At 54.8% G+C, this 17,587-nt stretch overlaps 1 protein-coding gene across 2 annotated transcripts in view; it reads right to left on the reverse strand.

Moving 5' to 3' along the window:
- Window positions 1–6,695: 6,695 nt before the first annotated feature.
- The window catches only part of Cxxc5 (CXXC finger protein 5), a 33,544-nt gene continuing 22,652 nt past the window's right edge, over window positions 6,696–17,587 (reverse strand). For both annotated transcript variants that reach the window (XM_076855979.2, XM_076855980.2), the window contains exons 2-3: window positions 9,060–10,166; window positions 6,696–7,745 (exon numbers count right to left, since the gene is read on the reverse strand). In XM_076855979.2, the coding sequence (XP_076712094.1) occupies window positions 7,701–7,745; window positions 9,060–10,007 (993 nt within the window). In that variant the 5' untranslated portion in view covers window positions 10,008–10,166 and the 3' untranslated portion in view covers window positions 6,696–7,700. The remainder of the gene's footprint in view (window positions 7,746–9,059; window positions 10,167–17,587) is intronic.

Here is a 17,587-nt window from a genome sequence, read left to right on the forward strand (position 1 = left end):
CAGCCGCTGTCACTGCTGCATTAATTCTGAGGCAGAGGGAGGCAGGAAGGAGGGAACGTGGTTGGGGGGTGGCGGTGAGTAGGTTCCTTGGGAAGGTTTTGTTATCAGCAGCTGGTGAAGAGGGGTCCCAAAGGGTGGGACCTGGGTCTCTTTTAAGGTCCAGCCCTAGAGGAGAGGTGGGGGGCATCCATATTACCCCCCTCAAACCATCAGAACCCTTGCACCCCTGGCCTCCAGCTCTGGTAGTCCACCAGCTGAGCCCCAAATGCAGTTTGCAGTTTTGACAGCAGATGTCTCTGCTATTATGATTTATCAAAACGCTTAAGGTAAATAATACACACATATTTATAAGGAAGGAGGGAATGGTAGAAGGGGAGGAACTGAATGGGTTAAGGGGACTTTGGGGGGCACCCCTGCCTGTTCTCTGTCCTCCCTACTCAGACCCAAAGGCTGACCTCAGCCTGGCCCTGGGATGACACTAAGCCTGCCCAGCTGCTAGCCTAGCTCCCAGGAGGGCAGAGTCAGACGGCCAGTGGCTGGACTTGTCTTGCTGGGCCCCCTGCCAGGCTTGGGAGGTGGCCACCTGGGGGAAGTGGCTGAGCCAGCTTCACACCTCAGCCATGTTTCCATGGCTTCACTGCGTCCCTGTTCCTGAGGGCTCCGTCACCTTACCAACGCGCAGCGGGCACTGCACTTGCCCTCGCCCTCGCAGCCACTCCCCCAGGGCCCCAGCAGCTGCTTGTGGATCCTACTGCTGCAGAGCCAAACCTCAGCCCCAGGGCTGCAGCTCCGGGCAGGCTGGGTGAGGGGTTGTGAGCCAGCGTGCGGGGCTCCAGGGAGGTGGAAGGGCAGGAGCTTGTGTAGACGTAGGCTGCGCTCACCGCGGGCCCCCAGAATACTCAAACCCTGTCTACTTCCTCATCTCCTACCCTTCTGCCACACAGTGCTCTTTGTTTCCAGACCTTTCTGGACTAGAGAACGTTTGCTTAAAGAATTTATTGGGGCCAAGCCTGGTGGCCGCATGCCTGTAATCCCAGGGACTCAGGATTACAAATTCGAGGCCAGACTATGCAATTTAGTGAGACCCTGTCTCAAAATGAAGGTGTCTGGGGACAATTCATGAGTAGTGCCCCTGGGTTCAATTAATTCCCAGGACTGACTGCAAAAAAAAAAAAAAAATTTATTGAGCATTCTGATTTGAAAAACAATATACAAGAAAAGGGGGAGACCCCAAAATTCAGAAAATGCAGAAAAGTGTAAGGGCAGGGACATAGGTAGCATGTCAGGTGGGGTGGGGGAGTCCCTGCAGCCCACCCCCAAAGCATAACTCGGTGTTAAAGGCTAGCTTTGAAAAGCAGAGGATCCTAGCTAAGTGACCTTGCATGGGTCTCTCTACCTCTGAGCCTCAACTGTCTCATCTATAAAATGGGCATAACTGATCAATGCCCTCCTCACAAGGTTGTTGGGCATGTGTGAACTCAACAGATTAACCCCATTTTTGGCCCACAGCCATAAGTTCTACGCCCTGGGAGGCAGGATATGATCAGCTCCTCTAACCAAGCACTCCTGGAGGTTCCATGGGTTGGGAAGGGAGGCTTGTTGGGGGGGCTGGGGAACAAGCAAGGAGCCCTACTCATGCTACCAAGTGCTCTACCACAGAGCCCAAGCCTCAGCCCAAGGAGTCTCTATTTACTAAGTTTCTCTCACCTGTCATCAGCACCCCAATTAGAGTCAGAAATGCACAGGGGGGAAAAGGCCCAGAAAGAGGAGACGATGTTTATTTAGCCGACAGAGGCTTTCCACCCCTTCTGTGTGTGAGCTGCCAACACTTCCTTTACTGAGCCGCAGGACCATGGGTTACCAAGGTGGTGCCCTCGATGGTCAGCCCTGTGATGGCAAGGGGGGTTCAGGGAAACCTGACACAGCAGGGGTTAGGAAGGTCTCTCCGTGCTACCTGAAGTGGGAGGAAGGCATCCATAAGGACGAGATGGGGACAGGAAACAGACGTGCATCTCATTGAGCATTGGAGGCTGGGGTAATGGCCACCTGAGCCCCCAGATGAGGTCCCACCGGCCCAGTGGCTTTGCACCCAGGCTTGAGCCCTGGAGGACCTGGCTCACCTCCCCTGGGCCGCCTCGTCTTCACGCCCTGCTGCCTGGAATCTGAGGCAGCCCTTGTTCTCCGGCAGGAGCGGAATTTAATGCCGCTCAGAGATGGCAGGTCGACAGGCGGAGAGAGATGAAAGTGTCCGCTCTGGCAGCCTGGCCAGCCTCAGGGGACCCTCTTATGCCCCCACTATCCTCCCCAGCAAGAAGAACCCTCAAGGCAGGTGTGGGCCTCCAGGGACAGGACTCGCTGCGAGGCTGTGTGACCTTGGGGGACAGCAAGTTCTCTCTGTGCCCCACTGATTCCCTGTCTGCAGGGCATTTGGGTCAAGGTCTGTATTATCACCATGCTGGTGGCTGCCTGTTCCTCCCCCAACCTTGGCTGCCGCCAGCAGTGGCTTGTCAGCCCAGGGCTGTGGGCGGGCAATGAGGGGCTGGGGTGGGGGGCTGTGCAGTGACCTCCATCTATCCATCTCTGGCACCTTGAGGGGTGGGAAGCTGGGGCTACAATCGAGTCAGATGCAAATGGACTTGACTACATTCAAGCCGTGGCCATCACCATCTCCTTTGTGGCAATGTGAGCTGCGCTGAATCTAGGAATGGAGACTGGACCCTCAAACCACGGTCCCCCAGGCCCACCAGCCTCATGTCCCTGCTGGGAAAGATGTGGGTCTTCGCACTAACTGAGGTGATCTTGTTGCTCTGCAAAACATGCTGGCAAGGGCTCTCTTCTACACCCCCTGGCTATGTTGTCCCTCTTTCCTGAGAACACAGAGGCAAGGGCATTTGGCCAAGATCATCCAGCAAAGACACACACACCAAACACACATGCACAAATGCAGTGTTGACACGATGACCAAGAAATGAGGGGGAACCCATGTCCAGACTCCCATGCCCCCTCTGCATTCTCCTGGAGGGAGCTGCTCCTCCTCCCCTAGGAGCCGGGAGCCTGGGTTCTAATTAGGTCTCTGACACCATCTTGCTTATGGGCCAGTCACTTAATTTCTTGGACTTCAGTTTCTCATCTATAAAATGGGTAATAATCCCGGTACTGATGACTTCTTGGAATCAATGAAGTAAATTTATTTAGTAAACTGAAACTGTCCCAGACTAAAGTCTGTGCCTCCAACAAGCCTTGGGCCAAGGGGAAGTACCCTGACAAAGAGCCCAGTTCAGAGCCCACAATTACCCAGTGCAGCCACAGAAGCTGTCCTGCTTCCTTTTTCCTGCAGAGATCAACCATAGCAAGCTCAGAGCAGAGGTCCAAAGGCCCTGTCTGGAATCCTGAATCAGGCCCCAGAGGTCTCTGATAAGGGTGACTAGAGACTAGGTCAGGCCAGGCCTGGCTGCTGTGGTGGGGTAATGGGGAGGGGGTGCTGCCAGGCGATGGGCAGGCCAGGTTGAGAGAGGCCTTTGGCGTTCACAGAGAACAAAGAGGTTGGGGTTGCCAGGATTCTGTGTAGCTGAAGCAGGCGGTGATGGGTCTGGGAGAGGGGCCGCAGCAGCCGTGGGAACTGTGCCTGCTGCCCCCACGCCAGCTCCCCCATGTAGACTGCGCCTCAGGACCAGGCGAGGGGGCAGGCTGGGGATAAGAGAGACCGCCAGAGCCCTGCTCTCCCTCTAGAGTTGCAGGCTGTCAGGGCAGAGACCCAGGAAAGACAAGGAAGCCAAGACATGGCAACAGTGTCCCCATCACTGAGGATCACAGGTGCACACTGACATGGTGTCATGGCACACACCCAGCATTATTTAGGTAGTATCACATGGTCAAACTGAGGTCACACTGACACAGAGAATCCATGTCAGTTTCAGGGCCACATCCATGAATGGTCTTACGGACACAGTGTTACACATTCATATAATCACCCAGTTTTGTCACAGGGCCACACAACGCCATACAACAATAATGCTGTAATCAATGTCACACATTTAGTTGTCCACCCCGGTAACACACTGGGTCTCTTATAGGATTGCGTCAAAGGATCACACAAGCAATGTCACAGAACATCCCAAAATGTGGCCACTGGTGTCATATACTAACCTGTGGTCACAGGAGGTCCCATATCATAGTCTTCCACACAGTCACACACCCATTTTCACATCACACTTGATGCCAAGTATAGCCACGTTGCTGTGTAAGACCTCAGGGGCTTTTCAGGGCTTCGTAGTATGTCTCCATCTCTTACACACACACAGGGTCCTCGCAGGAGCTGGACTTGGGTTCAGAACATCCATACATCCAGCCTCTCAAACCCCCATTTTGCTGGGCACGGTGGTGCATGCCTGTGGACCCAGCAGCTGGGGAGGCTAAGACAGGAGTAGGAGTATTGTGAGTTCAAAGCCAACCTCAGCAATGTGAGCTGCTAAGCAACTCATTGAGACCCTGTCTCTGAATAAAATACAAAAATAGGCCTGGGGATGTGACATGCTCTAGTGTCCCAGACCCCCCCCCCCCAAAAAAAAAAAAAAAAAAAAAGAAAAGAAAAAGGTCACTAGGAGTTCAGGCTCCCAGCTGCAGCAAAGGGGTGTTGAGGAACCCTGGAGGGGATGGAAAAGGGCACACTACCCCCAGGGAAGTCTGCCTCTAAGTGCCTTGTGAGGCAGGAGAGCAGCCGGTGGGGTTTGTAGGCCTGCAAGATGGGGACGGAATTGCCAGCTATAGAGAGGTGTGGAGCCAGGAGAGATGAGTGCCACACAGAGGTCAGAGGTGTCAAAAGATGAAGATACTCATGACACATGGAGCCAGAGACCATCAAGTTGGAGCTGCAGACAGCCAGCCAGAGACAGAGGCAAAGGAAGTAAGGCGAGCTCGGCGGGCTGGGGCTGGGGCTGGGGAGGAAAGGCTTGCTGCTGGCCACACCATGGAGGTGGGCGGCCTGGCTGGCTAGGGCGGCAGGGATGCAGAGTCTGGGCAGAAGTGGGAGACATTTTCGGAGAGGTTTAAGTAGTATGAGCAGCTGCCATTGCCTGAGTTCTGAGTGGTTCGAGTGGTTCAGTGATCTCAGTTTCCCCTCAGGCCACTTTCTGTGGGAGAGATGATTATTGTCCCCTTTCCCGGATGAGGTAAATGAGTCCTCATCACATGTTCAGCCTCACAGCTATGTCCTCCCCCTGGCTTCCTCCAGACCCAGGAGGCAAGAGGTGGGAGAGGTGAGGGACTTTGAACTTGGGGTGACCGGGCTGGGAGGTGGGTCCATGCGACTCAACTGGGCCATGGGCTGGCACACTAAAAGCAAGGCCGGCTGAGTCACAGCACCCCCCCCATCGGGACTGGCACCAGAGCCATCCACCCCACACCTGCAGGCGTGCCAATGAGGGCCAGCCGAGGCCATCTGCAGCCAGTGTGCTGCCAGCCCTGGTGGAGGCAGGCGGGGCCTCCAGCCAGCCCGGTGCCCCCTGCTGGCCGGGCTCCCCCTCCCACAGCCCCGGGGGTCCTCCCCACCCCCTTGAGATTCTGGAGGTGCTGCAGTCTGCCTGTGCTAGGGGTGAGGGTGCCCCCCAGCTGCCAACACCTCCCCCTACTCCCTGCTGGACACCCCCCTTAGGCAGAGCCGCCTGGAGAGATCACAGGCAGCCACATGAAAGGGAATTTTCCCAGGCAGAGATGCAGTTGAAAGCTGCCTCCCCGCCCCCGCCTGCCCCCGCTGTGCCAGGCCAGGCTGCTGAGCCCCTGGTGCTCCAAGGGAGCCTGCGACACCCGGGAAAGGGTTGGGGGTCAGCACCCCACCCCCCTGCTTTCTCCTTCCCGGAACAATGGCAGAGACAGCCCATTTCCCCCACCTCACCACCCACTCAGCTTTAGAAGTTGCCCCTTCCTTTGTTCTGAAATCCCTCACCCACCTGAAGCAGGGTTTTAACATTGTCAGGAAGTCCTTCCTTAAGTCTAGCCTCCATCTCTGCCAGGCTCAAAAGCAGCTGGGTGAAAATAATGCTTCCCCCAGTAGATGGGTAGGAAATATCTTTCAGGCTGGCCTCTGTGATATGTAGAGAGGGGCACAACTGCCACTCCTTCCTGTTCAGGCTAGAGCATGTGGCTTCCTAGACCCTGTGGCTGTGTGTGATGACTTCCCCAGAAGTCAAGTCTAGCAACTCTGAGGCCTGAAGAATGGAGGGAGGGGTCTCTGTGTGCTTGGATACAACCTGGCCATCTTGAACCGGGGCTCAGGCTGCTCCATGGGGAACAGAACAGTGGCTGGGGAAGTACTAGATCCCTGCCATGGCACAAGAAAGGAATGAGATCCCAAGAGGCTGCCCAGACCCCTCCCCAAGACTGCAGGTTGCTTTGCACCATGAGGCCTGATTCATCCAGGGGAAAAGAGAACATGGCTCCAGGTGAGGGCGGATCCTGGCAGCCCAGGTTCTGAGGTTCCGGGGTGTGAGCAGGCAGGTGGGGCGCTTCAGTATAAGCCCTTTCCAAGTGGAGGCCATTTCTATCCTCTCTCCAGGCTGCTCCTTGATGGATCCAGAAGGCCTCTCTTACCAAGAGACCCCGCTCTAAATCTCCTTGGGCCACCCTTCTCCCCCCTCAAGATGGTCCCAGAAAGCCCCAAACCAGTCCCCCAAAACCAGAGAGCAAGAAGCCAGTGGTGCTTCAGTGACACAAACATGCATTCGTTTTATTCACAAAACAGCCTGGTTTCCTAAAACAATACAAACAGCATGTTCATCAGCAGGAAGCTGGCCATGGGCAGGGGGCCCCAGGCCGCAGGGGGCCCCCTAGGCACCCACCCCCACCGGCAGGGGACCACGCAAAGAAGCCCTTTCTTCTGCTGCTATTAGCGAAGCTGAAAAAAGGACTTATTTTCTCTAAGGGAAAGTAGCCAGGATTGGAAATATCAAAACACGGCCCCCCCAGATCTCAGTGGATATACAGAACTTTCATCTTTCCAAAATCATCACGGTTGGGGTGGGGGGATCCCGGTCAGGGACAGTGGGTGTAGCATGGCTGGCCTGGGCCTGGGGGTGGGGGGTGCCCCCTCCCCACAGCGAGCTCCCACCGACAGCTCTGCACACGTGGATGGATACAGAAGGGGCTTCTACACGGCGCGCCATCAACAATCTCTTTATAAACGTGAGTGGATTCTCCAGGCAAACTATGCACTATTTCATGATCGGAAAGAATCAAAGGAAGTTTAAATGAGGGTGGAGTTAAACTGTGCTAAATTACAGTAGTGCTTATTAGTAACTAGATTTCAAAAGGTTACAGAAAATTTACATTCTCTACACAAAAACGGCATCTCCTGCACAGACAACATCGACATCGACACAGGAAGGAGACTGATTGTCCATTCTTTGCCCAGGAAGTCTCGGTACTTTATAGATTCGTCTTTACCTCTTTGTTGTTGCTGTTGTTCTTCCAAAAAAGCAGTTAAATTTTTTTTCTTTTCTTTTTTTTTTTTCTTTTTTATACTAGGGACGTGGAGATGTTAAAACGACAACAAAAAATATATATATAAAAACAGGAATGAAATCTGTGAGAGAATATTTTTGGTTCTAAAGACGGGTGCATCCGTTTGTCTTCGCCCGAATCCCTTGCCGGAGACCACGCGAGCAGTGACATTGCACGGAGAGGGCAGCTTTGGGTTCCCGCCGCCGTCACTGAAACCACCGGAAGGCGGCTCCCGTCGGAAGCATCACCTTCTGGCGGGGCGGGAGACAAAAACAAGGAGAGAGTTCAGTCAGGGTCCAGGTGGGCCAGGCGCAAGATGCTCCCCGTGGACGGCCTCATGGCGGAGGGGTGGGCCTGGAGTAAAGGCAGCCACCCCGCAGAGTTCCTGCTATCCTGGCCAGGCCAGGCCAGAGAAGGAGCTGTGACCGCTGGAGGGCCCAGAGCACCCTGAGGCCTCCAGAGCCACTGTGCCCAGGAACCCTCTTTCCATAGGAAAACCCCTTCCCCTGGCCCAAAGGCACAGAGCACCCGGTGGCCATGCCGAAATCTGGGGGCTGTGTCCATGTTTCTGTCAAATCAGCATGTGCACTGGCTATGTACAGGGGGTGTCTGTCGCACTCTGCTAGACTGTGCGGTGCGCGTGGAGCGGTGTGGGGAAGGAGGGTAACTGGTGGTCAACAAGCAGCTGTGTCTATAATGAGATATGAGGACCAGGCAGGTGTGCGTGCTTCTCTACACCGGAGGAAAGTGGGTGCCTTTGTTTGCACATAGGCAAACACACCCATGAGGTCTGGGGCTGGAGAGGGTGGCCAGGGGCCATGGCCAGGATACCATTGTTGTTTTCCAACCATTCTGGAGATTTGCGTCAAGCCCACTGGTAGAGGGGCGGTGCCAGGGGCAGGGGACAGAGCAAGCTGAAAAGATGCTTTGTACCCAGGCCTGGCACTCCAGCTAGGTTGTCACGTCTGGGGGCACAGAGACAGGCCCTGCCACAGGGTGGAGAGAAAGCAGCATGGGAACTTCTATGCCTTCTCTAAATCCACCCCATGGTAGACAGGCCTTTGCTGACTTGCCTGTACTGTATCCAGGCTCATGGCCACCCCAGCCCAGGCCCCCAAATCCGTGAACTAGGTGCAGATTCAGGAATCTTCCAGGCCTCAGCGTAGGGCAGACTAGACTGGAGTTGCTCTACCCTTGGGAGACCTTGGGGGAAAGGCTGAGCTCTATGGGTACATGGGACAGGGGACAGTTCCAGAATCTCAGATCACGGACTGGATGCTGTAGGACCTATATGGTAATCTCAATCCTTGACCCAGAGCCCAGGTGGGGCATCGGCATCCCAGTGCCTTGCAAACTACAGCCTGTTCAGGTTTCAGGATGTGGCTCTGACTTTTAGGGCAGTGAACTGGTTGGTGTCTTGAAGCCAGACCCCCAGGCCCCAGGACTGGCCAGGCCTTCCCCCAGACACTCGCCCAGGTAGGAAATTTGGGCTCCGGGATTGGGGGATGGGTTTGGACTGCCAGACGGATCAAGAGCCCACACACCTCCCTCTAAGGAGCCGTTACCTCCAGAGCAGCGGAAGGCTTCTTTTTGAGTTCCTCACATTTTCTGAATTTGCAAATCTGATGGCCAGTCTTTCGGTTCCTACAACTGCTGCACTGCTCACAGTTGATGCGCCGCCGGCAGGGCGCACACATGCCGCAGCGTTTCCGCTTCTTCTTGCCCGAGCTGATGGCAGAGGCTAGCTCTCCCTGCATGGGGTACTCGGCCAGGCCGGCCATGTGCAGCGCGCTCTCGGCCAGGAACACACCTGCGGGGGTCATGATGAAGAGGCCCGGGTTGATGGGGAAAGCGCCCAGGTAGGGGAAGTCGGACTGGCCATTGAGGGCCTCGGCGCCTGCCACGGCCTCCATGTCGGGCAGGCCAGCGCCCGCCTCGCTCATCAGTGGTAGGTGCTCCTGCACCACGCGCTTCAGCATCTCCGTGGACTGCGCGAACTGCTGCAGCGTCAGCTGTCCCTCAGCTGCCAGCTCCGAGGCCCGCTCTGCCTTGCTCAGCAGGCTGGCCACAGCACCACTTTTGTGCTTTGAGGTAGGGTTGCTTTTGTCCACCGCCATGGCTGCCGCCAGGTCGTGACCATTGGCCAAGAGGGAGGCCGCGGCCGCAGCCGCCGCTGCCTTGTCAGCAGACTCCCCGCCCATCAGGCTGCCACTGCCACCACTGCCACCAAAGGAAGAGTAGTGGGAGAGGGGGCGGGAACGTCGCAGACTCTTGTTTAGGGGTTCGCTGATGATGCCACTCTTGTTCCGACGCTCTGGGGGTGGTGTGTCATCTGCCACTGAGGCTGACGCAGCAGTTGCCACTGCTGCACCCTTTTCAGTTGCTCCTGCCTTTGGGCCACTACCACTGCTGCCACTGCTGCTGCTGGTGGTGGTGGTACTGTTGTTGCTGCTGCTGCTACTGCTGCTGCTACTGCCGCCGGCCTCTTGGGAGCCACCGCTGAGGCTCGACATGGTGGGGCCAAGGCCCGGACCCTGCTGCAGAGGGAGGCTGCCAACTGCTGGGGTTCAGAGGCAAGTGTTCGGCCCTGCTGCCCACAAAGGAGGTGCCTGGTGGGCCTTGCTGCTCAGGGCCGGCACATGGTCAAGTGTCCCCGTGGAAGAGTCTTTACTCTGTTGGGACAAGAGGATACAGGGTAAGAACAGCAGCAAATCCCTCCTCCTTCAACTTCCCCACCATCACCACGGTAACAACCACCAGACTGATGAGGCATTTATTAAGTGCCAAGCCCACCTTGGTTAGGGAATTTTTTATTTGTACTACCTCAGTTAAGACTCAGAAGAACCCTGCAAAGTAGTGGCTGGTAATCCTCTATTTCACAGATGCGGAAAACAAGGTCTAAGAGTATTACTAGCCCAGGCTACGGATGGGGCTCAATGGCAGAGTGCTTGCCTAGCATGCATGGGACCCTGGGCTCCATCCCTAGCGCTGAAAAAGGAAAAATAAAAAAAGAAAAAAAGAAATTACTAGCCCATGGACACATGGGTCTCAGGTGGCACAGTGCAGGCTCAGACCACAGCTCCAAGACATGGATTTGTCCTACTTTGTTTTAGAAGACCTCGTAGAGACAGGCACTCCTTCCTTGCTGGGGTGGAAAAGAGCTGGAGATACTTATTAACCTTGGAGGATCAGGGTCACTTCTACTTTCTAACCTTCCTTCCCTGGACCTTCCTAGGGAGAGGAGTCCTTAAAGGTATATACCAAAAAGTCTGGGAAGCTGCTCTTGGATTTTCATTTGGAGATTTCTAATATACATCTGCTATTTCAAGGCTCTGACAAGTACTAGAGGAAAAGAAACCTGGTTGCTATGTATAAACCAGAGTCCCCAGAGTCTGCCAACAGAGTATAGAAACCTTCCTTTTCTTTCCTTCCTTCATGTGTGGCGCACGCGTGTGAAATCACGAGTGTTCTACACTGAGCTACATCCTCAGCACTTTTTTATTTTTAGGTAACAGGGATTGAACCCAAGGGTGCTTAACCACTGAGCCATATCCCCAACCCTTTTCTATTTTTTTTAAAATTTTGAGACAAGGTCTTGGTAAATTGCTGAGATTGGTTTTGAACTTGTTGTCCTCCTGCCTCAGTCTCCTAAGCTGCTGGGACTATAAGGCATGAGCCACTGTACCCGGCCACTTTTTATTTTCATTCGAGACAGGGTCTTACAAAGTTGTTAAGGGTCTTGCTAAGGTGCTAAGATTGGCCTTGAACTTGCAATCCTCCTGCCTCAGCCTCCTAAGTTGGTGGGAGGACATAGGCCAGGTTTAGAATCCTTATTTCAAGGAACATCTAACTTCCTACTAGAGAGCAGACAGCACTGGACCAGAGGACAAGCCTTCCCGAGAGGGGGACAACATGCCTATGCATATACTTCTTCCTCAACTCCCAAACCACAGTCATTATCATCTCAGACCCTATTCTCATGTCTACTTGGGCCTCTGCTGTGCTCTGGCCTGGCTCCCAGATACGCTAGGGGCAGAGGCCTCACAAGATCTGTCAAGAGTCTGGCCTGGGTGAGGTCCACATGAGAACCCAGGGATGGACTGCAGGCAGGAGGGGCCCCTGGCTGGGGCAGGCAGGAACCAAGGGCAGCTGTGACCCTAGAGAAGTGAAGCCATGTAAAAGCGTGTCCTTCAGCCGCTTCCACATGTGCCCCTTCCCAAGAGAAGGCCTCTGTATGCGGGCTTCAAGGCTAAGGCATCTGAGCAGCCAGCCTCCACAGCTGGAAGGAACTGGCCCACATGGAGCAGGGTGGCAGTTTCCTCATCAGTTCTGGCTCTCTAGTGTCCCTTCTCTGCCTGCTTCTAAGTCACCACCTGTCAGAAGAGGGGTGGGAGGACAGGGCCCAGCAGCTGGTGGCTCAGGGGGGAGGCACACATCTGGTGAACCCCGTCCTGCCCTGGGCTTGAAGGAGGGAACACATTGGATCTTTGTCCCCAGACAACCCTATCATCCCCCAGTCCAGCTGCCCCCGACACTCAGCCTGTCCCAGAAGATCATCTAGTCCTTGGCATTATAGAGAGGGAAATGGAGACCCTGAGCAGGCAGAGCCTGCCCCAAGACTGCCAACAAGTGACCACAAAGAGGGGCGAACATGGTCAAGGAAAAAGCTCCAGGGTGAGGCAACGCTGGCATCAAGAGCCGCAAGTTCCCTGGCCCTCCCTAGCGACATGAGCCCACCAAGACTCCTCCCTAGTGAAGGCAGATGCCTGAGGAGGAAGAGCCTGGCAAGCTGGCAGAGTCCAAGACAGACCCAGGAGGGCCTGGCAGTGTTCTGGAGGGGCTAAGGGGTCAGAGGTCAGAGATGCAGTGAGAGCAAAAGGACCACATTATGTCCAAGGATCAATTTTTCAGCTCAAAGACTGGTGAGCCTTCAGGCATCAGAGACCCTGGTTAGGGGTAGCAGACCAGGGCTAGTGGAGATGAGGGTGGTCACCACCGAGTCACTTCTCCTAGCTCCTGCTTATCTGAAAGGCCAACATGCCCTGGACCACACCCCAGCAGCTCCAGATACAGCGGAAGGGAAAAGGCAGGAGAAGGCAGGGTCTTCATGCTATAGAGGTAGGGCGGGGAGCATTCTGCACCCCGGCCCCTGCGTGCGTCCCCCACTTCTGTGGCCTGCTGGCTGGTGGCAGAAATCAATAGCTGCATTAACGCTGCTCTTGCTCTGCTCGTCGGCTCCCTCCCTCCTCGCAGCTCCAGAATCTGGCTCTGCGTGCAGGGCGGGCAGGTCAATTAGAAGTCAGCTCCCTCCAACAGCCGGCCCACGTTGGTTCAGGGCTGGCGCTCTGGCTGAGCCCCTGCTTTTGTCTCCATCCTGAGTCTCTCTTGGTGGGTACAAACCTCCCATTCTGTTCATTGCTGGCCCCCTCTTAGAATTTCTCTGACTCTCTACTTTACTGTCCTTCCTCAGGGACCACCTGGCCCTAGCTCCCCAGTTCCTGGAACATGATCATGAGCTTGGGACAGAGAATGTGATGTTACTAAACAGGTGCTGCAGGAAGAACATTGGTGTGTCAGCTAGCTCCAGAAGCTGAAGGTAGGGGAGGATACACAAGGGGGACTGGCCCCAGGGGGTTAATTGTCCTCAAAACCCCAAAAAGGGCAGACAACTGCATTTAGTTTTCATGGCCTCTTCCTTAAGCTTGTTCCAAATTTGCCCCTGAACCTGCTCATCTCCTTCAGACCTTGGGAAAAGCTGATGCCCTGGTCCCAGTGGACCCCTGATCACAGACCCCATCTGCCCTACTCACAGAAGGGGAGGACATGGAAGCGACATTCTCTTAGGACCCAGCCTTCTACTACAGGGCACACAGCAACCTCTCCCAGGCCAGGAAGGGCCTGGCAGTGCCCAGGCAAGCAGGGGAGGAGCTGGGGCTGCGTTGAAGCGGAGCGGGAATGAGCGGGAGGGAAAGCTGGCGGGCAGGCGGGCGGCGGCGGGCGCATCCATCATCGGCCCTGCCAGGAACGCATCCAGCCCCCAAAAAGAAATACTGCGCCTGAGGAGGGACAACAAAGGGCTCCGTTTCATCAGCAATGCGGAGCCAGCGCCCCGCCGCCCCGCCAGCCGCGGTCAGCCCACAAAGGACCCCTTTGTCCATGCAGGAGCCGGGCGGGCGAGAGCTGGGACCAGGGGCTGACGGGTGGGGACAGAGCCTAGGGGGCAGGGGAACAAGTCATGGAGAGATGGGAACACAGGAGGACATAGCGGCAGAAGAACAGAGACAGGTGGTAGGGATAGAGAATGGAGACAGAGGTAGGTTTGAGAACAAGGGACCTGGTAAGGAGGGGGCAAGGGTCAAAGTTAGAGGACAAAGGGCAGATAGGGGACCAGAAACTGGGGTGATGGGGCTCAGAGAGATCTAGGGACCCCCAAGGTACCCAGTCTGGGCTCAGGTCTTGAGGGTCTGAGAGATCCACAGCCCTGAGATTCCTAGACCCCAGGGGCACAAGGACCAAGAGAAGCAGTTGGACAAGTCTGCAGAAGGAGACCAGCTGAGATCCACAAGGCTTGGGGAGAAGAGAAGGAGAGAGGAGGATAGAGGGCAGTAAGTTCTTGGCCACAGGACCTGGCCATGGGGCCAACACCTTTTGTGGCTACACTGGGAGGAGAAAGTCTGAATAGGGTCACCCTGCTACAGGGGACCACTCCCTGCCTCTACCCTAGAAGGCACAGACCCTCTACTCCCAGATCCAGTGTCAACCAAAGTTGACACTCTGGTTCGCTTAACTAATCCTATCAGCTTGCATTTATTGAGGACCTACTGTGTCCCAGTGTTCTTATGCTTCACATGTTAATGGAACCCAAGGAGAGAACTATTAACCAATTTCAGAGATGAGAAAACTAAGGCTCACTGAAGTTCAAGCAGTCTGCTCAAGGTCAAAGAGCTGGTGCCCAGTAGGGGCAGAGCTTGAGCCTGGAGCCCAAGTATTAGTCACCCTGCTTTGTGACTGCCTTTGTTCTATTTGGGCAATTAACAAGAATGGCCCAGGGCAAGGTGACCCAGTTACCCAACACCCCCCCACCCCAGAACTGTTACCATGCCTGTCACCTCTCTGTGGTCAGGGGCGAGCTGTCACAGACCCCAGGGGAGTGCCCCCACCTGGGGGCTTGGAGATGCACAGGTAGGAACTCAGAATGCTAGACCAGTGACGTCATAATGCCAGCAGGCAATGAGGTCACTGGAGGTAGTAGTGGTACCCTCGCTCCACCCTCAGCCCCAGAAGAGCTTCCCTTTACTCCTGTAGGGCTGGGTTCTGAACCCTACAGGCTGGGCAGCGCGGGGGAGGAGGTCATATCCTGAGATGGGATGGGATGGCACTGTGTGCCCAGACATACATGTACACAGGTGGTCCACAGCTGGATGTTCCAGATGCTTGGCTGCACACAGACCCTCTACCACCTACCTGTTCCAGTGGCAGCCCTTGCCCTGTGATACTTGAGGGACAAAAGAACACAGACTCCGGTCTTGCCCCCAGGAGTGCACGGGAGTTGGACTGGTGGCCACATGAGCCAGTGGGAAGCAAGAGCTGGAATGGGACAGAGAAGGGCAGGAGGCCTTCCTGGAGGAAGGGGCTGCCACAGAGGTTACCAGAGAGGATGCCGCCTGAAAGCATCACTAAGAAGCAGGGAGGCAGGTGTGAGGTGTGGTCATGAGCTTGAATGGGTCTCAACTGAACAGGGCCTTGAGACCAAGGGCATGATTTTTAAAAACAGCTTTATTCCAGTGTAGCTTACATACTTTAAAATCTGCCCATTTTTAAGGGTATAATTCAATACACCCTTATAAATATGATTTTGAGGACACTTTTTACTGTGCAATAGTCACCCCTTTCAAGTACAGGGTTTGTCCAAGACACCTACCCTCCTTGATTCCTTGCTAGCTGTACCAGTCTTCCAGGTCTTTCCTGCCTGCAGATGAAAGGCTTTCTGGAGGAGACTGCATCTGGGGACCCCAAGGCACTGGCCACCTGGATGATAGTAGGTGGGCTCTGCAAACCCACACGCCCTGGCACAAGTCCATTTCTACAGTTGCTGAGAGCCCCATCACAGCCCTCCACCCTCTTTGGTGAAGTGGTCTCCTTGGTCTCCAAGGCAAGATGGACAGACAGATGGCATTCAGACCTGTGGTGGCAGGAAGTGCAGACCACAGGCTACGGTGGGTGAACTAAGCAATGGTGTGTGTGTGTGTGTGTGTGTGCGCGCGCACGCGCTCTCACTCTGATCTCCATGATTCAGTCTGGGGAGTTTCCAGAGGGGAAAAAGTCCCACTCAAGCCCAGGAGAAACACCCTGTGACAGTGATCTTGGAGAAAGAAACACAGCCCCAGTTGATACCATAGGGCTCACATCCAGCTACAGAAGGACAGACATATTCAGACACACCAGCCAGTGTGAGCACCAAGCAGGTGGCCTGGGATGAGGCATGTCTTCCACACCACTAGGGACTCCCCAGAACTAGTACCCCAAGACCAACCGTCAAGGACAGAAAGGGCACTGTGGTCGCACTTCCTGGACTCTACCCTGACATCTGGCCTTCCTCTTAAACCCCTTCTCCTAGGGCAGGTGCCACCCCTTACTTAGGCTGAAACAGGCTGAGACACAAGTTTCCAGAAAAACCACAGGACCACGTGGGTCTCTGTTCTTCTAGAGCTCCCCAAAACAGTGGGCGGAGAGGCTCAGCCTATTCATGGAGTAGCACCCTAAAGCCCCAGGCAGCAGATGTGCTCTGACCTGGGTTCTAGGGAGTGGGACGATGAGGAGCCTAGGATGCCTCTGAAAGACAGAACTCTCCTCAACTAACACCTCCTTCAGGCCGGATTCTGAAGGCTTTAAAGGATCGGGCAAGTCTTGCCTTATTTTGTGACTTTGGCATACACCTTTGAACCCTGTTTCCCCATGTCACATAGGACCACAAGGGTCACAACTAACACACTCCTTCCTCTGTGCCAGACATCATGTATGCTTTACCTCACACCCACCCTCTGAAGGAAGAAGTGGACTGCCCTGTTTAGGGCAGGCAATTTGATGAGCAGTTGTGATGTACATAAAATGCTACCCTGCCTACTGGTGACCCCTGGATCTTGGGGAGTGCTCTGTCCTTTGGAGTTCCTGTGTGAGGTGTATGTTTGTCTGCAGGGTGGGTGGCACCTTTCAACAGGAGTGGGTAGGAACTGGAGAGGTGTGGGTTTGTGGCCCTGCCCTTTCTTATCTGAAAAATATGAAAAATGGTTCTTTCCTGGGCCCGGGGTGGGGGTAGGGATAAAGGGGATTGAACTAAGGGGCACTCAACCACTGAGCCACATCCCTAGCCCTATTTTGTGTTTTATTAGAGACACGGTCTCACTGAGTTGCTTAGCTCCTTGCTGTTGCCGAGGTTGGGTTTGAACTCACCATCCTCCTGCCTCAGCCTCCCAAGCTTGTGTCACCAAACCTGGTAGAATGGTTCTTGTTCCTCAGCCCAAACTGCAGGAATCATGACCCCACAGGGTCCCATGGGGAAGGAGAGAGATACGGGGCGGGCCGGGAGAAAGATTCCAATTAGTGACTCCCCATCTACCCTCCGAGTCTCAGAAGGCCTGAATCAATGATATGACTTGCAGGTAGGGAGGCAGACCTGAAGAGAAGGGTTTTGAGCAAGTCACATGGTTTAGAATAAGTCCCAGATGATGCATAGCTTACTGGGGCAAGTAAGTGCTTCTCCAAAGGACATGACAATGGCAGGTCCGCTAAGAATGAGCACTCACTCTCTGCCAGGTCCTATGCATTTTACCACTGGATTCTCTCTATATCCCTTTATTTGACTGTCATCATTCTCATTTTATAGATGAGGCAACTGAGGCTTAGGGAGATAAAGTTACTTAAGGTCACGAGGTCAATAGGTGGCAGAGCCAGGACTTAAACCCAGGTCTGTGTTGTTCCAGGGCCTGGCTCTCCAAGGACTCCAAGGAAAATGGTGAGAGGGATGTCAGCTGGAATATGAGGCCCAGTTCAGCTCTCAGCCTGGGGTTACCCCGAAGTTCCCCATGGGTCTTCG

This window comes from Callospermophilus lateralis, chromosome 5, assembly GCF_048772815.1.
Source record: "Callospermophilus lateralis isolate mCalLat2 chromosome 5, mCalLat2.hap1, whole genome shotgun sequence".
Classification (NCBI taxonomy): domain Eukaryota; kingdom Metazoa; phylum Chordata; class Mammalia; order Rodentia; family Sciuridae; genus Callospermophilus; species Callospermophilus lateralis.